This window comes from Galleria mellonella, unplaced genomic scaffold (genome assembly GCF_026898425.1).
Source record: "Galleria mellonella isolate WM207_F2 unplaced genomic scaffold, CSIRO_AGI_GalMel_v1 utg574, whole genome shotgun sequence".
NCBI classification, from domain to species: Eukaryota; Metazoa; Arthropoda; class Insecta; order Lepidoptera; family Pyralidae; genus Galleria; species Galleria mellonella.
Window position 1 is genome coordinate 1,562,518 of NW_026442122.1, and position 23,674 is coordinate 1,586,191.

Sequence of the window (23,674 nt, forward strand, 5' to 3'; positions counted from 1 at the left end):
GTGTCTCTCCTGTCGTATGTGTACTTTTAACTTTGTGTATGTTTATGTATGTATATATATATATATATATATATATATATATATATATATATATATATATATATATATATATATATATATATATATATATATATGTATTTATCTTTGTATATATTTGTTTATATATAATAGTGCGCCACCTACCCTTTGTTTTTCTTTCTTTTCTCAATGTTCTCTACCCAAAGGTTGTCTGGAAGAGATTGCTTAGCGATAAGGCCGCCTTTTATATCATTTCTTATTACAGTTTAATGTATTTACTTTTTTATAAATGGTGCAATAGAGTGTAAATAAATAAATAATAAATAAATAAATACATCTACGATTTAATATTAATGTCAAATATAGGTAATATGGATAAAAACATATTACGCCGACCCCAAATAATTGGGATAAGGTCTGGAAGGTGATGATGACAATGATAAGGATGATGTCAAAAGGTATAAAATAATTGGGATTCGATCAGTTGAAGTTGTAAGTTGAGGTATGTAGTTAGTTGAAGTATTAAAAAAAATGTGGTTGTCAATAATTACAATATTTATTTAATCAACAAACATATAATAATGACAGGTAATCTTTACTGTGTAGTACGAATAGTATCTCGTAATTTAATTTTATGATGTCTGTATATTTTACGCCATAATTTTGATGAACAGTTGAATCACAGAAACTTCTGGTAATAAAAAATTATTGCTGCTTTGGAAATAGCAATAAAACATATATATTTATTAATTAAGAGGAGAGGAAGACCTAAAAAGACATGGATGGATTGTGTGAGGGACGATATGGCCAGAATGGGAGTGAATGTGGAAATGACTGGGAATAGAAAAGAATGGAAGAGGAAAACATATTACGCCGACTCCAAATGATAGTTGGGATAAGGGTAGGAAGATGAAGATGATGATATTTATTAATTAAAATTTATTGCACCTTGTAAGTGTAAATGGTGGACTTAACATGGTGTTAAGTCCATGGCGTTATCTACCAGACCGTAGAAAGGAAATATCACCACTATTATCTGTAATGGGTCTGGTGAATGGAATATGCTGAATGCTGCCAGTGTAAAAAGGGAATCTGCTAGATTTCTATTCATGATATAATTAAAACGCATCATCATTATATCAGCCGCCCTGATAGCAGGCGGGTTGGCAACCGCAGTTGGGTTTTGGTGGTGTTTTAGAAGGGACTTTGCTGATCATCCCTTTATACATGAACCGCTGATAACATCAGGGTATTCTGTTATTTATGTACACAATAACATACTCAATTACTCATCAATATTAAAGAGAATATTTATTTCTAAAATTAGAGCAATTTCAAGAAAATTGTATAGAATCGTTCCAATAATTATATTACGATATGTTCTTTGTAAGTCATTAACGTTCAACATATTCGGACCATTGCTTGATTATTTAGAAGAAAAATATATAAATGTTTCGTAGTTATTTTTAAAAATGACACTAAAAAACTTTTTTGGTGTTTATCGGGTTTATTTTTTTTAAGATAAACATTATTCTATCTTTCAAGTTGGAGTGAACATTACGTATTCAGAAAATTTCATTAAAATCAGTTGAGCGGTTTCGGAGATTAGTTTGAACCGTGATACGTTCTAAGTCTATGGCTTGAACTTTGGCTTGAACCTAAGCTTGAACGAACGTCGTGACACGGCACTGTCATATATTAAGATAGGTAACGCCCTCATTTGTCTCTGGATCCATCGCGAAGGTCGTAATGGATATAGAACAAAGATATTGGATATATTGTTGTAATTTATCAGAGATATGGAAGGCAGCGTAATCCTCCCGTTGCGAACCTGCGTTAGGGTAAAAGGGAATATTAGTAATGGGGAATTTATTCCCCATTGTTAAAAATATTTTTATTTTCTTAAATAAAATTAGCCTATGGTACAATATAACTATAACCCCACACTAGGCAAAGCCTCTCTCATGGAAGTCAAAGCTAGAAATTTAACTAGTTATGGTGCAGCGAACAGGGTTAATTTAAGTATGTGATATTTTATGTGAGTTTGGATATGCGTAGGTGTGTTTGAATGAGCGTGTGCGTGCGTGCGTGTGTGTGTGTATGTGTGTATGAGTGTGTGTGTGTGCGTAAGCATGTGGGTGTGTCTATATATGAAGGTCGTAAACTTCTAGTTCTGTCCCATAAATCACAATCTTAAGATTTCCTTAAGAAGACAAGTTCTTAAGATTTTCTCTGTATCCTCGTGAAAACCAAGACATCAATATATTCAGTAAGATTGACTTCCATGCAGTCCTATCTAGAACGATCGTATTTAATCATCAGGATGCTAGGATAGGCTAATTGAATTCTATCCTCAGTTATCATCATTTTATTTTCACTCCATTAAAAAAATCTTTGCTGTAAGTCGTTTTGTTCGTTCGAAACGAACAACGTAAACTATGTAGACCAATAAACGTTCATCCTTTACGGTGGAAGCATTGAACAGCGTTTTATGTTTCCTCGTAACAAGATCATGGGGTCGATATTGGAGTAGGCAGAGTATAATTTCAAAGGAAAATGTATACTTACTGGTGTTAGGTGTAAAATAATTATTTCGAGTTTGTTACAAGTAAATATATAGTTTGTAAAAGTGTAATATGACGTTAGTGTACGAATGGTAATTCTAGGTGCCTATGTAGTCCTGCTTTGGTGTTTTATTTTGAAATGGTAAATAATTTGACAGTCGAATGGATTGACATATAAATTATTTAGGTCAGAAGGAAAAAAATGTTTGGTACACTTGATACGACACGATGAAATTATGAGCATTATAATAGAAGGTTAGATAAATGGAAAGAGGGGAAGGATAGATCAAGGAAAAAGTTAGTGTCGTGTCGTATGAAGAGGGGAAGAGACTCGAAAATCGTAGTGAGTGGCAAGAGCTCCACCGACGAGAGCGCAGCTCTTAAACAAAAAATGCAGAAATATGTCAGTAATACAAGTAATATTTTTTAGTACGCCAAAATAAAGTCCAAATAAATTAGCAAATGTATCCGTAGAAACAATAGAAAAGCTAAAATCAATGTTTCTCCTTTCCACTCAGGGTTTGCTGGAAGAGAACTCATACAGAGTTAAGCTCGCCTGTTGTACATCTTTATTTTATATATATTATATGTTATAATTTTTTGTGTACAATAAAGAATAAATAAATAAAAATGTTTTAATGCGATTTTCACAACACTTTCAATCGACTTCATTGGAGGTCCACAATTCAGTTGTTAATTTTGTATTATGTTTGTGACCTCATAACTTTGTCTGTTCTAAACCAATCTGGAAAATTGTTTTATAAATCTAAAAGGATATACTTACAGATTGGTGTAATAGAAGTTTTATCAAAATTGGCTCAATAGTTTAATTTTTAGACTGAAATAACTAGTTTATATTATTGGGTTCTAATCAATTTAATAACAATCTTTAATTATGTAATTAATCCGTAAATGTTCAGTGTTTACAACTATAAAAATGAAATTAATTGAATTAATGAATATTTATTTACAAAAAACATGGTAAGTATATTTATTTATAAATTACTCACCACACTTACAGTATCTCAAAATGTGTAGTGAGCCATAAGTTTATTTTACAAACTTGAAAATTTTGAACAAAATTTTAAAAATATATCTATTTTGTCATTAAATATATCAATATCTGGCTGCTGAGCAATCAGAGGATTGTGCAGAGAATATAAACAATAGGTATAAGGTCATATTATAATACTTATTACTAGTTTTGTATTGTATTGTAAAGTCTTTATTGCACATACTTTGTATTGGTCACTTTAAAAAGATTTAATATAAAATGGTGGACTTATCCTATAGAGGGACCTTTTACAATCAATTTTTGGTAAGTTAAAAGAAAACTACAGAATGTTGGAGAGAAGAAAAATTTTACAACTAAATATAAACTTAATAACACCTATCTAATTATACAACACCTTTATCTATCTATCTGCCTGTCTGTATGACGGATATCATGGGCGAAACAGTATACTCTTTTATGATCATGGTACTGTTCATGTCTATATGCGACAGTTGCCACTTTCCATCAGGTGGGCCGTCAGCTTGTTTGTCATTCTAAGTTGCATTAAAAAAATCCAGTTAAAATTAAACATGTCGTTGCATACCTATATTATACTATAGAGTAGTTAAGTTAAAGTTAGCAATATGCTTTGAACTAGTTATAGCGAGGTTACTGAGAATATAGCGTGGGTTGCGGAAGGTTCGGCCGGAAACTGCTGCACTTTACAACTATGGGTACTACCTATGTTTATTTGTTACTGGATTAAATTTATGATTGAGTAATTTAAAAAGAAGCATCGTTTATGTAGGATTTTATTTAGCTTGGTTCATTGGTGGCTTGTATTTACTATACCATATTAGGAGCCGTTGATTGTACACTATTGAATATAGGCCTACTGCTATTGGGGGGGTTTTGCCAGTAGTTGCCACGCTTGGCAATTGCAGTTAGGCTTTGGTGATGTATTAAAAAGGACGCTGCTGCTCATCTCTCGACTATTAAGTTCCCTTCCTTCTTCAATCATTGTGTCTTTTTGGTCGCCTACTACGATAGCTACGGGACAGGAAGGAGTGGGCAATTCTATGTCGGATTAGATGTTGGTTTATATATTTATTATTGTTTATTTTTTTCATCACAATACCGCAAAAAATTCATATGAAGAAGGATTTGAGGCAATTCAGCGTTATACGTCAGCAAGAATATAATATTCTATAAAGTGGAATTTGGTACATGGGAATGTTATATTCTAACTTAGCACATACAATACTTTATGTACTGATTCACGCGGGCAAAGCCGCGGCATATAGCTAGTATTAAACATGTGTTAAATTTATTTCGAATGTGATGTGATAAATACGTACTTGTACTGACGTCATTGAATGTTCGCTTGCGTACGTGACGCGACCCCCTTGGGATGCACTTATGTATCGACGACACATCCATTTGGCTGTCATTTCTCGCTACTGTCTATATTCAAACATTCATAACAAACAAAATATACAATGACGCTGCGAAGATAGCGGATAAATCCTTGAAATTGTTGTTAACCTTGCGTATCATACGAATCAATATTACATTGTTTTGTTTTGAAGATGAAAGGAGTTCAAGAGATTTCCGATTTGATGTTCTTCTCAACAATATCGCTAATTAAAAAAGTACTTTTGAAGTCTTAGGTTTGTTATGAAGATATCTAATTATAAAGAAATGTAACTGGTAATTCTTATTAAATATGCTTAAAAGTCTTAAATTTTAAATTGATAAAATAATTGGATTAAGTATTATAAGTATACTAACGATCTTTTGATAATCGAATGAAAAAAATCAAGTCTATCTCACAATTCTTGTATATAAATGTACTTCTTAAATCTTGTAATCAACTCTCCCTTTCAACTCTCGAGATCAACGCTACCTCTCAACTCTCAAGATCAACAATACCTCTCAACTCTCAAAATCAACTTTACCTTTCAACTTACGAGATCAAATCTATCTGTCAACTCTTGAGATCAGTTTGACTTCACAAGTCTTGAGATGTTGATCTCAAGACTTGTGAAGAAGATTGATTTCAAGGATAAAGAGGTAGTGTTGACTACCTCTTTATCCTTGAAATCAATCTTATGACACAAGTCTCAAGATCAACTTTACCTATCAACTCTTGAGATCAATCTTACATCTCAGGGGGGGAAAGGGATTGTTAGTAATGGAGTTTGACAGCCCCATTACTAGCAATACATACCTAATAAGGCATTTATTAGGTCGACCTCTACGTGGTTTCCCCTGGAAACCATCGTGAACAATTCTTGTTGAATTCGTCACGATGGGCTAACTGACCTACTTCATCCTCACCTATCATCCTTCACTGGTGCCCCGCCAGTGTATACCGATAGCGCGGGTGGGGTTGCCATTCCATTATCATCCATTAAAAACAAATATTACACAACAGTTTTCGAGATCAACACTACCTCTCAACTCTCGTGATCAACTTTACCTTCCAATTTCTGATATCAACTCTAAGTAGAGTTGGTATCAAAAATCTATCTTTGGAGATAGAAAAAGAAGCATCACTATTATAATAATAATGATTTGAATTTGGCTATCGATGGGGGAAAAGGGATTGTTAGTAATGTAGACTGAGAATCCCTTTGCTAGCAATATACCCAATCAGGTCGACCTCCTCGCGGTTCCCCCTGGATACTATCATGATTAATTCCCGATGAATTCATCATGATGGGCTAACTGGTCTGTTTTCATTCTCATCTATCACCCTTCACTGGTCGTCAGCGTATCCCGTTAGCGCAGGCGGGGTTACCATACCATTTGTACCCATCAAAAAAAAAAAATTGGCTATCGTGTACAATTATTGTCATGTGTAATTCATAAGGATGTAGGTACATACGAGCATATACATACTGTGATAGGAAGATTATGACTTGCCATTTAGATAACACATTATAGAATGTTCGTGAGTCGCGTGAATAACACGAACATATGTTACGTATTGAAAATAATAATACTTTGATAATTGTATGTAACATTTAGAAGGCTATTGCGACTTCCTTTTTGCTTTATATGGAGACATGAACGCCGTCAGCTACGTCAAAGGCCTTCGGGTACAATGAAGGCGTCTAGAAATTTTTATAACTTTTTATACAAATTATTACGTTCGTTGTTTATTCTGTCCTGTGTACTGGTTCAAATAAACTCTTTTTTTTATACAGCAAACGATCATACGGCCAACCTGTCGGTAAGGTTTACCAGAGGGAGACTTTGTACAAAAATTGTTTGCACAGGCACCTCTGTTCTATTCGTGTTTCTACCGTGAAGTAGTTGTGTTTATATGGCTGTGTTTCAGTTTGAAGGGTGGGATATGGCAGTGAATTTACAGGGTACAGAGGAATGACATCTGAATCCTCAGGAATGGCAACGCATGTGGGGTATCATGGACGAAACAGTATATTCTGTTACGTTCATGGTACTGCTCATGTATATAGGCGATGGTTACCATTTTCCATCAGGTGGACCCATAGCTTATTTGCCATTCTAAGTTGCATAAAAAAGCGATTACCGTAGCCTATGTACGCCTGCAATACCAGGGCCATTACGTGCGTATTGCTGACCCTGAAGAAATCTCTCAATGCCTTTTTTAAGAAACTCATTCTCTTGTTGCATTCTCTTGGAAAAACCTCGACCTAATATTGTTTCAATGAGTAGTTGGCTGGCCGATGATGATTGTTCAGTGCCTGATAATAGAGATGAAGTTAAGACATTATTAGTGCCATAAAAATTTCTCGTTTACGGTTGGAACACGTGTTGCCATATGTTTGTAGATTTATTAACGTACTAAGATTAATGACTATAGTGTAGTTTAATAGAATTTAATGGAAACATACTTAATAAAGTTTCTTTTTTATTTTCTTCACAATACCAGTAGTAGGTACATGTATTATATTCAATACTTATTTGTTATTCCTTTTAAGTATGTATCGATGTATGTACCTACCTATTTGTTATGTTTGGAAATACTGGACTAAAATTAACAAATGACGTGTCGTTCTTACTCTTTGCCTTAGATCAAAATGACTTTCGTGTACTAAGCTGTATAAGTTACTTTAGTTTTATCAGTGGCATTACAGCACACCTGCAATGCCGCTGGTGTTATGGGTGGTCATGGGCGGCGGTAGTCACTTAGCATCAGGTGAGCCGCATGTTCGTTTGCCCCCTGTGTTGTAAAAAAAACTATCTCACGGGAACAGTTTAATTTTTCGTGATTAAAAGTATCTAAAATGTAGACCGGGGATAAGTTTTATCATGCAAAATTACGTTTATAACTATTTCATAAATAACCTATCTGTTGGTAAATCCAATAGTTAATATTTGCATACCATTTGATGTGGCGAATCATGATGGCCATCTTATAAACTTGACAAATGCAACATCTTATCTACAATGTTTCTGGTACATAAACATTTCATTTCATTTTATTTCATTTCATTCAAATCGGTCCAGATCAGTTAGCCCATAGTGACGAATTTCATAAGAATTGACCACTATGGTTTCCAGGGGAAACCGCGTGGAGGTCGATTTATAGGGTATTGTGGTAGCAATGTGGCTGATAGACCCCATTGTCAACAATCCCTCCCTTTCCCATTGAAACAGAATATAATAAGGGAGGTGCTTTAAAAATTTTCGTCAATTTTCGATACCAAATGTTAATAGTCACACACATATGAATTGTAGCGGAATTATATGGTATTCAAGCATAAACTAGGTACATTTTTTTATTTAGAATTCCTAGAATCGTGATATGTTTTAGATGTTTTATTTTTACTGAAGCTGGTATTTCCCTTGTATCTGAGCGGTTTTTCATTTCACTTTATTTATCATTATACAAAATTTATGTATATTATTTAATAAATTACTTATTTATTTTAATATTATTTATGTTTTTCTATTTATTTGCTCATCACACTGTATCGTCTATTATATTTTTTCTTATTCCTATCTACGGTCGGCTGGTAGAAAACGCCGTATAGTTTAATAAATAAATAAAACTAAACAAAATAATTCTAATCAATTTACTAGTGATTTAAAGTTCTGCAAAATAACAATTTGATCCGTAAAATTTCATCGAAATGTCTAATTGTAACGCCTTAATAAGCCAAATTTAATACGAGTATCTGCATAATTGCTTTCACAATTTGGGCAGGCTCTTAATTATTCCACGATTTCAGGGACGAGTCGTCCTTTAAATGTATTTGAAGATACATAAACATACACAAGGACATACATGCCTTTATGTATGTTAGGCAACATTGGAACCGTTCGTTGCTTTGATGTTGTATTTCTTGTATGGTACGTTGATAATGATAACCAAGGACGCCACATGAAATAAAATCAATTGATATGCAGCAATAACATTATTTATTGGAGCATATATTTATATTCATGTATATAAAGTATTCTTATTATCTTTTGTCTTTTTTAACAGATTATCTAATTTAGAAGGAGAGGTAAATAGTTCAGTGGGACAGCGTTGGATTGTATTTATTTTTATTGTGATTAATTGTTAGAAATAGGTTTATTTTCATACAACTATAAACTATTGGTCGGTTGTAATTTAAAAAGATACGTTTTTAAATTTAGTTGACACCCTGTTAGAAACAATCGTAGCTTTTCTGTATTTGCTCATCTATTAAATTTTATCGTACTTTTATATTGTGTTTATCCTATTCCTTTCCACTACGGAAATATTAGTTGATATCTCAAGCTAAATACTAACATTAATTGAGGTTAGAAATTGGATTTTTCAAATTCATATTAGGAATATTTAAAAATTATTGTCTATCACTTTATACTTCGTAGAGTAACTAAAAGCCCGTCGTGTCGTCACGTCAGTGGCGTTTGCGTAAGAAGTAAGTATGAAGGCGACTTTAAAAATAGATTTCGCCACTTTCACGCAAGTTAGTGGTATTTTATTTAATAAACTTTACGCAATTGAATTTATTTGTAACGAAATCTTATTAACTCAAAAAATTCATCTGATGGAAAGTAGTAACTGCCTAGAAACATAAATAGCACCACAGATATCACGGTACACGCTGTGATTCCCATGGTATTGTATTTAAGCGTTGCTATTTTTGAGGAAGATAATGTTATGCAATACAAGATTATTGTCAAATTGTAATTAATTGATAATTTATTTTCTACGAATACTTATAGCGTTATAGTAATTAAATTATTATTTTTATTTATTTTTTATTTATTTATTCTTTATTGTATATATAAAATTACAACATATAATATAATATAGTATATAAAATAAAGATGTACATCAGGCGAGCTTAAATCTGTAAGAGTTCTCTTCCAGCAAACCCTGAGTGGAAAGGAGCATTAATAATTAGCGGGCAGTATGCGTACAATAATAGAAGGAAACTTTATAGATGTTTCTATTAAAAAATAATAATTATGTTGACATATATAAGTAACTCATACAATTAAAATCAAAATAAATACATATCTGTATACGATAATACATTTTAATTAATTAACAATAATTAATTCCAGCAATTCACGGTTTGCTGGAAAGAAAGGTTTTCAGAAAGGAGCATCAATCGCTCTTAATGTTCAAAAATGTTTTTATTTGATCTGTTTTAGAAAATGTCATGACACGTCTTTTTACTACATTGTTTTATTACGAACTGAAGTAACAATCTCTTTTTATTAATACTTATAAAACATTAGGTGACAGTGTGTAGTAGGTATTTTTGTGTGCGTAAAGTATGGATGTATGGTATATTCGAATAGATTTGTGTGTGGACTGTATGTTAAAATGACTTATATTCCTTTTTATTTGCCTTTCTAAACAATATACTATAATTAGCTACAACAGCTCGTTTCCACTCAGGCTTTGCTGGCAAGAACTCAAAGTTAAACTCGCCTTTTGTACATCTTTATTTAAAATAAATTATAATAATGTAATTTTTGTGTACAATAAAGTGTAAAATAAATAATTTTTTTTTGCATGCTATTACATAAATATAAAACTGTTATTCAAGCAAATAAACTTTTTCATTTCATTACGTAACCTGTAATTTCACTACCATAGCCCAGTCAGTAATAAAAAAGAAAAGGTTTTTAAGACGTGTAGGTATTCGCTCTAAACACAGTGTCACAAGTCACGTGTAAAACAAATGAAAAATACCGAATATGACTATTTCAAAAATGGAAAATATAATAAAGCTGCCAGATATTCTCATTGAAGGTTGTTTATTATTTCAAATAAAAAGAAAAAAGTTGCATATGTCAAAAATTATCTATGTTCTGTATATTGGCAACACTGTAGTATAGAAATATATTATCTGTGACGGTAGCAAATTAAGATGTCGACTAGTTTCTACCTGTTTTTACAACCAAGTTATAAAATATTATAAAAAAAAAGATGTCGACTGGACTGAATTTTAACAAAATATTATTTGAGCTTTACATTAGTAAGGCTTTTCATAGTTAGTAAACCGAACTACAAACTTTTCTGTAGACACGACTAGAAAATTTTCATTATTTTATCAGAATATTAAAATATCTTTTATATAAAGAAGTCCACGCCATATAACTTTACCTGTATCTATATACGCATACAAGATACTTTCCTGTTTTCTTCATCAAGCCTTTTTCACTGCTAGCAAACAATGCGCACCTACCTAGCGCTTCCCGCTCAAATGACTACCTGTGTAACTTCAAATAACAATAGCTTCTGACTTGTTAACATTAAAGTTCATATTTCACTAGCGAACAAAGGTGACATGTGTCGTTTCGCGTTTCCCGAATGCCAGTTAATTTCCCTTTTCCTTATGAAGGAGAAATTCGCAATATAGCACAAAATGACGGCCCCGTGAGAAAGTTAAGCGGAAATTTAAGGTGACAAAGAATGTTATCACTTATCGTACATTTTGGAATTCATTATTGAACTTTCATCCGTCTGTCTGTGTTCTAAATTATATTTTTGACTGACAGCCCAGGAGATTACAGTTTGATTGCGAAAGACTGTATTATGTGTGTTCGAGTTACGCGGAATTTGAAATTGTTAATTGGGAACTGATTTTTTTTCTCTTTATTTAAAATAATAAATACAATATATTGTTATATTTAAAAATATTACTTACTTATATTGATATTTGTACAATCAATATAATTTTTAAGAAAATATTGAAACCTTTTTATTTACTACGTAATAAATTTATTAAAAAAAAATAGTGTTTCATAAAAAGAATAATTTTTATTGGGCTTGGAATAGTAACTAAGTTGATAGCATAGCAGATGAAAAATGGTAACCACTAACATCACAATGAATACTGTGACACCCATGATACTGTTTTCATTACTAGAAGCGTTTCTTATATTCTTTAAATTATTAGTAATTGTGTGTATATAAAGCGACTTCTGACTAGTTGATTTAATTTTAACCACGCAGTTAAGGTTAGAAAATTAAATCGATTACAAAATGTTTTTCACTAAAGGGTTTGGTGTGCGTATAATGAAATGAGAAATATACAAAACTAACTGCATCCTGCGGCTTTATCCGTAGTCGTGTCGTAATCTTGAATAACTTCATAAGCTTCCTCAAAGAAAGATATATTGAATGCAAAACGAATTTTTGAAATCCAATTGGTAGTTCCAGAGATTACCGCATTCAAACAAACAGACTCTTTCCCTGTATTATTAGATATATATTACATATATAGATTTCCTGTATTATAGATTTTATAGATGGAACATCGAACCTCGTAAAATTGTCCAAAATTTAGACAAGTAAATTTGGCTGACTCGTTTTGACATTTTTTTAACCAAAACGAAACGCGCCATTTTTTTCTGTGTTGCAAGTAATTGGATTAAAAATTTCCCAGATAAAGTCGATGTTCTAAATTTGAATTAGAAACTATTTTTATAATTTAAATATACATATACGTATTGCTTACAAATTAATATTAATTAAAATGACGACCATTTTTAATGATTTGAAAACGACAACATATTTTTCATTTATACTTGGACATAAATGAAAATAAACAGTAAAGATAAGAATCATTATAAATCTTTAAACATTGGTTACCTTGTTCTTTCAAATTCATATATTCATAACAATTTTGCGTCGTTTTTATTTTTCAATTAAACCTTATAATGCCATTTTTACACAAACTGAATAATATATTATGGTAACCCTAATCATGCACTATGAATAAAAAAATTAACCTATTTTTGGCAAATCATTTATATGGCAATAGTCTATCTATATAATTTAAGATATTAGTATGGATATTTTTTATAGAAAGGCAATAAAATGATAAAAAAATCATATTTGCAGGCTTTATAGCGCATCTGGCGCGTCTGGCGGATGGCCAGCGGTCCTTGGCACGCTTACGTCTGCCAAACGACCGCCAACTACGGCTGGTGTGTATTCAATGAGAATTTTCATTGATAGGCAAAACATTTCCTGTCCTATATTTGGTTCGTTCTTAATTTTTTCCGTTTTATAATTGTATTACAGTGAGTTCTCCCGGGGTTTCTTATTCAATTACCCGTGAAATTGATATATATATTATTCAATTTATCATTTATATATATTTTTACGTCTTCTATATATATATATATTTTATGAGTGAAAATGGAATGGTAATCCCGCCTGCGCTAACGGAATACGCTGGCGGAGCACCAGTGAAGGGTGATAGATGAGAATAAAAACAGGCCAGTTAGCCCATCATTGATGAATTCATCACGAATTAACCATGATAGTTTCCAGGGAGAACCGCGAGGAGGTCGACCTGGTTGGATGTATTGCTAGCAATGAGATTCTCAGTCTCCATTACTAACAATCCACTTCCCCCCTGTATATATAATTCTTGTCTCTTATACAACATGCAGTTGGAAAGTCTAAAAGTAAATGACCTATCATGATCAGATATCATGTCTTTCTGAAGGAGAAGACAAGAATATCCAAGACTGGCCTGTATATATTTCTTTTTAATGAATGATAATGGAATGGTTACCCCGCCTGCGCTATCGAATTACACTGACGGGGCACCAGTGAGTGACAATAGGTGAGGATAGAGCAGGTCAGTTAGCCCACCGTGACGAATCTAACAATAAATCAATCATGATGGTTTCCAGGTGGGAACCACGAAAAGGTGATCCTGACAGGGTATATTGCTAGCAATGGGGCTACTAATCCCCATTACTAACAATCCCTTCTCCTCCTAGCGTGTATGTGTTAGACGAGTTATGAAAGTGCAGGAAGTAAGACATGTGTATATAAGGTCGTTGGCATTCAGTTCCCTGTGTCTACTCCGCAAGGGATTTGGCGTGAATATAGATATATAGACATAACAAGGAGCGTCCAGCGGTCAAGTATATATATATGTTAAAAAATTATACTTATTTTTGTTTATATTCCCTTTTGAAAAATTTTTGGTTGCAACTATAGAACGTGATTAATGATTTAAAAAGTTAATGACTTCAGTTTCAGCCTGCAAGCAGGTACTATATCTGTCGCAAATTTTCCACTACTGAACACAGTCCTCCCCCATAAGGGGGGAGGAGTTGCTAGTGGTTGTCATGCTTGCCAGGCGAGTTGGCAACCGCAGTTTTTTTTTATGGGTGATAATGGAATGGTAACCCCGCCTGCGCTATCAGGACACGCTGGCGGGGCACCAGTGAAGGATGATAGGTGAGGATGAAGCAGGTCAGTTGGCCCATCGTGACGAATTCAACAAGAATTGTACACGATGGTTTCCAGGGGAAACCACGTGGAGGTCGACCTAATAGGGCATATTGCTAGCAATGGGGCTGTCAAACTCCATTGCTAACAATCCCTTTCCCCCCCTGGCAACCGCAGTTAGGCTTTGGTAATATTTTAAAAGGAATGATGCTGTTAATCCTTCGACCGTTAAGTAGTCAGGTACACTTTTGTATAATCCCATTGTATTTCAGATAATCATGGCTGGGAGATTTATATTAAATTACTTAGATAAATGTAGAGTACAATTAATATAGATAATCAATGTAGCTATAAACAGAACTGTAACAGTGTTAGCTAAGTGGTATTGGATCATTATGTTATACAAAACGCGGAATAATTACCGAGCAAAATAGGAAGGAAAGTTTGGTATATAAATAATTTAATTTATCTAGTTATACAATTACAGTTTCCATAACCATAAAAGGAGAAGTTAATAAGGACAAGTTAGCGAAGATAAGTTCGATTGTAACTTCAAATTTAGTTAATTGAACTTTCGTTGGAAATTTTATAAGACAAAGATTATTGTTATATAAATTTCTATTGTTTTAATGAAAGAATATAATATATATATATATATATATATATATATATATATATATATATATATATATATATATATATATATATATATATATATATATATATATATATATAAGGTTTTTTATTCATTACTAGATATCAAATAAAATGAGACTAAATCTACGATTTTTCAAACATTTTCTTTTAAATAAACCATGTCGTGAAAATTAGAGAGACATCAATAAAAGAATCAACTAAATAGATGCAAACGTTCTAAAGAGATGGCCTTACCATGTTCGGTAATTGATTTTTATTTATATAGATTATATTATTAGAGGGATACTTTGTACAAAAGTCGTCTGCGTGGGCACTTGTGTCCCACTCGTGTTGCTGCCGTGCAAGCAATGATGCATTACAGTGGTTTGATTTAAAGAGTGAGACATCGTAATGAAATTACGAAATACGAGATGCATAATATCACAGTCCTCTGGAATGTTATCACACGAAGGGAAACATGTACAAACAGACAGCAAACAGTGTATTCTGTAATGTATATGGTACTGTTCTGGACCATCAGCTTGTTTGCCGTTCTAAGATGGATAAAACGAAATATATATCCAGCGAGGACGAGAATGTTGGTAGATATCGGCCTAGTCTAGACGGACATAGTACGTTGACCGTATACTGTAGGTGAGTTGTAAAAGACATAAGTTAAAAGTGCTACTAACTCGTACTTGAATAAATTGATTCTGTCTGTTTGAATCGTATTAAATCGAATTAAATGGGAGACAGGCGTAATGTATAACTGAAAATGTATGTATTTTGTTTTTTTTTACAGCACAGAGGCCAAACGAGCATGCGGCTCACCTGATGGTAAGTGACTACCGCCGCCCATGATCACCCACAACACCAGCGACATTGCAGGTGTGCTACCGGCTTTTTAAAAAGGAATATACTCTTTTCTTGAAGGTTATGTTATCGTATCGGTTCGGAAATACTGCTGCTGGAAGTTGATTCCAAAGAATGGTTGTGCGTGGAAGAAAGTGCCTTGAAAAACGCACGGTGGAAGACCGCCACTCGTCCAGATGATTGGGATGAAACTTTAATTTGTGGCGGCTTGTACGGTGGTGAAAATCAGCAGCAGGTATCAATCCGAACAATTCCTCAGAACACTCCTCATGATAAATTCGATAGAAGATGCACAGAGATGCAACATCTCTGCACAGTTTCAGTGGGTCAAGTCGGACAGTAAGGCGTTAAGTATCAATAATTCGAGCCGCCCGACTTTGAATGCGGTCTAACAGAAGGAGTTGGTACTGTAGCGCTCCTGCCCACAGGTGAGAACAGTATTCCATATGCGGCCTGACTTGGGCTTTATATAATTTTAGGCGGTGTTCTGGCATGAAATACCGTCTCACCCTATTGAGCACTCCTAACTTTTTGAAAGCTATAAATATTATTAATTAAAATTAAATGACCAGGAGGTCGCTACAGTAGCTGTGGCTTTTTGCCCTATCAGCGTCCTCTTACATCACAAGCGTTCCATTTTATTGTTGAACCTGGACCCAGTTTGCGTCTACGTAAAATTATGCAAATTTGAGCGCGTTCAAATATTTGGTGCGGCCAGAAAATTAGCTTTATGCCTGAACTGTAATTAACTATAGCATTCTTTATTTTGTTTACGGTACAAATAGAAAAAAAAGAAACAATATTATTGTTATTAACAGATTTTGCAGTCATCATCATCATCATCATCATCATCATCAGTCGTTAACTGTCTATTTATTTATTTATTTATAAATTACTCACCACACTTACATTATCCCAAAACGTGTAGTGATCCATAGGTTTATTTTACAATCTTAAAAATTTTGAACAACATTTTAAAAATATATCTATAAAGATATATCTATTGGCGTACAAAGACCTGAAGAAAGAAAAGAAAAGTAGTTTTGCTGTCGTAACTTTGTTGTTGTGTTAATGTTGTTAAGCTAATTTAATGAAATATATCGATTTGAAATCGTATTTTTTTACTGAATGGTCCTGGCATAGAATGGGTTACCTCTTCTCTTCTAATGGGTTTCGTAAGAGGTGACTAAAGGGACATAATTGTCGAAGGATGGATAGCAGAGTAGACGGCGTACTCCAAAATGATACCACATTTATAGTTCCACTAGTGTTTTATTTTATATTTATTTACATATCAAAATTATAATTATAACACATTACATGAAGAGACACAAGAATGGTATGAAAAATTTCAAATTATTCTTTTTCTTTTTTTTTTAAATATACTATATGGCTTCTTTCCAGCCATGACCACAGAATCCCTTTTAATACATCACTTTAGTCTAACTGCGGTTGCTAACTTGCCTTTCTAGCGTGGCAACTACTGGAAACACTCCCCTTATGGGAAAGATCTATATTAAACATTGGATATAAAATTTTAACAACTGATATATTTTTTCTTCACATACTTAACTTTCAAATAAAATATCTTCGTATTTTGTTCTTTTGAAGTTAGAGAACGTCGATAATAATAGTGTAACAGGAAATTCTGTGGATTTATCCGCATGGATCTCTGGATTTAGGTAATTAGGGATACTAGGTCATTTCTAGGTCAACATAATGAAACTTCTATAGAAAAATTTTACATGCCAGGCTCAGAAGTTCGCTGCCCTTATAATTATGTCAGTCAAGACATTTGTTTTGTATTCGAGATTTGCTGTTTTCCCTACTTTCGACAGTATTCAACTTCGTATTTTATACTTCAGGAAATAAGCGCTATTTCCAGAAGTGTCCATTTAGCTGTGTAATATTCCTGTGAAAAACTTCATTTTTTCAGATCTCTTATCTCGTCAGTGATCTGTCAATAAGTGTATCTAAAAATAAGATCCCAGCATTCAACGCGAGGAAATCTCAGATGTATTAAATGAGTCGTTTTACAATAATCTAATATTAAACATCAAGGCTAAAGTTTTAACGAATTAAGGGGTCGCTTGAATATCAACGCTGTGTAAGTGTATACTGTTTCGCACATGATACCCCCCATGCGTTGCCATTCCTGAGGACTCGGGTGTTATTCCTCTGTACCATGTAAATTCACGCCATATCCCACCCTTCAAACCGAAACACAGCCATGAAAATACAACTGCTTTACGGTTGAAACACGAACGCGACAGAGGTACCCAAGCAAACGCCTTTTGTACAAAGTCTCCCTCTGGTAAATCTATCTACTAATATAACATGTAACATATAACTATCTATCTGATAACATAACAGGGTTCAGTCTCACTTCAAGTTTAATTTAGTTTTAGTTTGTTTACATACACTCAATCGTGTTTAATAACATGTTATTATAAATACGAAATGATGTTAAACTACGTTGTATTTAATGTGTAGGTATACTAGTGACCCGCCCCGGCTCCGCACGGGTGCACATTACATCACATCACATTAGAAACTATATTATGTATGTATTATACATATAAATATTTCTCTTGAAACACTCTATCTATTTAAAAAAAAACGCATCAAAATCCGTTACGTAGTTTTAAAGATTTAAGCATACATAGGGACAGACAGACGGGCAGCGACTTTGTGTAATACTATGTAGTGATTATAGATAAACATCAGTTTGTAATGTAGTTCTTAAAATCATTACTTTTTGCAATAAGTATTCTTAGCATGTTGACATCATTTTCAAGTCATTTTCTGATATTAGACACCCCATCTAGATGTGTATCATCTTGAAAAATTGTCCAAAGACATTTGTATTGTATTGTAAAATTTTTATTGTACATAATTCATACTTAATACGTCAAAAGATTTAATAAGGGATCCATAAAGGGATCTCTTGCAGTCAACCTTTGAGAAGCTGAAAGAAAACTGTAGAATGTACAAGGGTAATAACCGTATAGTTAAAGATTATATATATATATATATAATATAATATATATATATATATATATATATATATATATATATATATATATATATATATATATATATATATATATATATATATATATATATATATATATATATATATATATATATATATATATATATATATATATATATATAGATGGATTTTGCATTAAAACAAATTTATTAAATATCATATAGTTGCGAATTTTTTTATTGTTTTTAAATTTATCCAAAAAGTTCCCACACAGATAGGGAGCAGCTAATGGGGTCGAAGCCTCCTATCTTATCTAGCAAAGCCGTTGTCCAGTGGGTCGCTGCTTCCTTGCGTTACACAAACCTATTTGTTAAGTCCGGTGGATTTGTTGGCAACTAATTTATATCGTTCCATGGGTGATAGCATCGTTTCATGGGTATTTCAATAGATAGCCTTATAAATAGTTTCAGGACATTTAAAAACTCTTTGCTATTCAGGAATTTTGAATATTTTAATCTTGAAGGTGTAATAGTTTGTACTCACAAAAAAAAATTATAGATTATTTAAAAAAAAAAATAACTGCTTAGTTTCCTATATATAATTGGACAAGTAAAGTTTAATTAACTTACTGTTTGTCATTTTCAAAAAGAGTTTTGGATAATGATTCTTTTTGGTACTGTTTTTGTACATTTAGTTTCTTACTTATTTTTCTAAACTGACGAAAATAGGTTCCAAATTGAGTGGTAGAATAATAAAAAATGACAAATCAAAAACGCTTAAAATCAAGTTTATTCAAATTAAAAAGTATTTCCATTCTTATATCTTTATCTCGTTTGTTAGTAACTTGATCCTGCAAGATTTGATAGCAGACCACAATCTGACAGGACCTCGCAGTTATTCAGTGCAATTACGTACGGAAGGAATGTTATCGGGTGACAAATTCGCCAATCTCGATTTTGAGCCTCATTAAGCTTGACAAAGGCTCATTCTCCAAGTCTACAGCATTATAAACGAGCTAATTACTCTTCTCCATCCAAAGGTTGCTGCGAAGAGATCACTTTGACAAGACAAAACCGCGCATTGTTTTATAAGCGTAATATTTTCTCGTCATTTTTGTTTTTTGTTTTGTTTATCATTATAATAAAACAGTAAAGTTAATAATATAAAGTATGTTTTGTTTTTTAATGGATGGTAATGGAGTGGTAACCTCGGCTGCGCTATCGGTATACTTGTACGCTGGCGGGGCACCAGTGAGGGATGTTATTTATTTATCTATTTATATAACACTGTATTGCACCGTTGGTTTGGTCATTTGGAGAGGATGGATGAAGGAAGAATTACAAAAGAGATTTATCGAGCAAGAATGAATGGAGATGTCGGTAGGGGCCGCCCTAGATGGACGTATGTTGACCAAATAGGCGACGTGCTGAAGAAGGGCCAAATTAAAAGTACCCGTAACCGGCGAGTGTGTATGAAAAGATTGATGAATGTGCAGGAGGCGAAAGAGGTTTGTTTGAATCGAAGCATTTGGCGTTCCATTGTTTCTGCCTACCCTAATGGGAGACAGGCGTGACAGATATGTATGTATGTATGTAATGTATTGCACCAACTTTACAGGATTTGTTGAACAATTTTCAATAAGTATAGTGTAGTACAAAAGGCGGTTTTATTGCTAAGCTTTTGTATGAGAGTATGGAAGTGTTGTTTTTAGAATGTTTCAGACAATTTTTTAAACCTTTCTCTCCGTAAGAATCATCCTCGTACTTCAGGGAATATTTAAAAAAAAGAAATAGCGATATTATAAAAGGAAATTGAAGCATGTCAAAAGTCTTATTATAATGCATATATGAGGAAAAATCTAATAAACTATCTTATTATGTTTTGAACTATAATTAAATGTGACGATTTTATGAGAAACAACAGGAAAAATGTTATTGATTTTAGTGTAATTATGTATGTACATAAATTAGCTTGCCGTTTGACCGACTGCAAGAGGAATAAATTCTTCGTACACTTATTACAATCATCTACAGAATCATATATTTATAATTTGAATGAAATGAAGTGAAAGTTTGAATGAGTATAAATGAGTATACTTTATTTGTATTATACAATATAGGAAATAAACAAGACAATTTACAAACACAACGATACAATTGTATAAGTACAGTGAGGCGGTCTTATTGTTGAGAGCAATCTTTTCAAGACAACCTTAAGGTAATGGTTTGCTAGTGCATTCAGCCAGTACATTGCACTATTTACACTATATTTTTAGCCATTGCTGTCTAAGATACAGGCTAGGCCTAGTTTAGACACTAATGTGCTGGGCATAATGTTACATTTTATATTTACATATTTCTCTTTGTAGTTACTGTAGTCCAAGACTGTATATTTTTACGTGCAATAAATCTTTATTAATATTTTTTCTTATAACTCAGAGGGCAAATGAACATGCGGCTCATCTGATGGTAAGTGACTACCGCCACCTATAAGCACTCGCGTCGCGACAGAAATGCGGGTGTACTGCCGGCCTTTTAAAAAGGAATATGTTCTTTTTTTGAAAATTTTGATGTCGTAACGGTTGGAATATTGCTGTTGGAAGTTGATTCCAAAGGGTGGTACAAGAGGAAGAAAGTGCCATAAAAAAGACACGGTGAAAGAGCGCCAGTCATTCAGATGATTATTGTGGAAGGTCATTAAATTCACTAAATAATAATCATGGCATCAATGGCGAAATTGGCTCTTTTATTTAATCCAATACTTGACTTTTATAATACGAAAATTGGTTTATGTTGGTAAAACCAGAAGCGATTTCTGAGTTTTCTTTTACAAGATTTTAAATTGTAAAAAAGGTACTTAAATCGCTTATAAATTTTGTTTGATATTACACATTAGTTTCGTCAACTTTTAATTTATATTAAGATTATTTCTTTTATTGGGGCATTTTATTTAACATTAATTTTATCACTACGAAGTAGCTGTTTTTATGAGCAAAATTCGTATTGAAGTGTGGTAATAGCTAAAAAAATGGTGTAAAATACACTATAATCTAAATGTCCGATATGAACGTAATAATATTTTGGCAAACTGTAAACTGTAGAACATTTAACAAGCTCATGAATTCAATACAGAATCGATCGGTTTTAATTAAAACGTCCTTCAAGAAGCGGTGTCGACAACCGATAAAACCATAAATGCCTCTTCACAAAATTGCTTTCAATTGGGTAATTTCATTTAACATTATTGGGGGGGGGGGGGGTATGTTTTGCTCGTGTCAGCTGCTTTCGTTGGCCAACTGCCAAGACTGAAGACCTTGCATTAAGCCTCAAACACGAGTTTGGCAAAACATGCAGGATTTATTATAATGCAGTTTGTGGTTGGTTCTTTTAGAGGTAATATATCCTAGTGTTTTTATATTCACTATTTGTATTTGGAGTAGGTAATATTTTATTCAGATCTAAAGAGTGCAGGTACACTGTAATGTAATATTAATAACAAAGCTATCGATTCCCAAACCTCATTGTTACATCTGTACTTCGAGCCGAAGGTTCTCTAATATTTACGTCATTGTAAGTTTCAGGGGTACGTTTGCCTATTAGGTACTTCTTGTTTTATATGTATATATGTATGTATGTATATATATATGCTGTAATAAAATCATAAGGGTTGTAAAGTCACATTGATTTTTTCCCATAAATTTGCAATAGAGTCTAAAATTAGGCTTCGGGAACCCGAATCAGTCATTTTTAGAACTGTGGGTCTACCATGAAGTGAGAATCCGGACTCAATTTCGTGTTTTTGTTCATGTATGTTGTGTACATGTCATAAATGCTACCACAGTAGTATAAAGCATACAAAATTGCATAAAAAAAGAACGTTCTATATTAATAAAATGAAGTAACTCACCGGATATGTTGTATCTCTCCTCATCGTAGTAGTCGTCGTGCGCGGCGCGGTCGTCGTCGTCGTCGGGCGCGGTCGGCGCAATCGGCGCGGTCGGCGCGGTCGGCGCGGCGCCCTGTAGCTGGTCGGGGCGGCGGGCGCGCGTCGCGTTCGGCGCGCCGCTCACCGCGAGCACCCACACGAGCGCCAGCCGCACCACCACCTCCATGCCGACATCACCGCGCTGCCACGGCTCGGTGTGCGCTGCACACAACATATTAGGAGCATATTTACCAGAGGGAGACATTATACAAAAACCATACTATATACATAACGGAGTATACTGTTTCGCCCATGATACTCCCCATGCGTTGCCATTCCTGACGACTCAGGTGTTATTCCTCTGTACCCAGTAAATTCACGCCATATCCCACCCTTCAAAGCGAAACTTAGCCATGCAAATACAACTGCTTCACGGTAGAAACACGAATGGGACAGAGGTACCCAAGCAATCGACTTTTGTACAAAGTCTCCCTCTGGTTGCGTTATTAGTTATGGAAATAAACATGTAACCTGAGTTTTGAGTAATATCAGTTTATCATTACACAGCGGGGTGTAAAAATTTCACTAACAAAAATTGGGTCAATGAAGGCGTTTAACTCTTTGGTTATATTAATTAAAGATTCAGATCGGACGGAAATGCTATTATTATACTAAGAAACACAATCACTACCAATTTTATCAAAGTATTAATATTAAATGGAGTAATAAAACGAATGAATCATGGGTGAAACAGTACACTCTGTTATGTCCATGGTACTGCTCATGTCTATAGGCGACGGTTACCACTTTCCATCAGGTGGGCCGTCAGCTTGTTTGCTATTCTACATTGTATAAAAAAAAAAAGAATAAAATTTCCCCACAAGTTGACAATTTACTTAATTGCTGTAGAATTTTATTTTTAATTTACATTTCAAATATAAGAATTTTGTATAATTTAACTTTAGGAG

General features: G+C 33.4%; 1 protein-coding gene across 2 annotated transcripts in view; it reads right to left on the bottom strand.

The window, feature by feature from the left end:
- LOC113522819 (uncharacterized) overlaps positions 1-22,918 on the bottom strand; it is a 37,169-nt gene extending 14,251 nt beyond the window's left edge. For both annotated transcript variants that reach the window (XM_052899542.1, XM_031911269.2), the window contains exon 1: positions 22,689-22,918. In XM_052899542.1, the coding sequence (XP_052755502.1) occupies positions 22,689-22,893 (205 nt within the window). In that variant the 5' untranslated portion in view covers positions 22,894-22,918. The remainder of the gene's footprint in view (positions 1-22,688) is intronic.
- Positions 22,919-23,674: the final 756 nt, after the last annotated feature.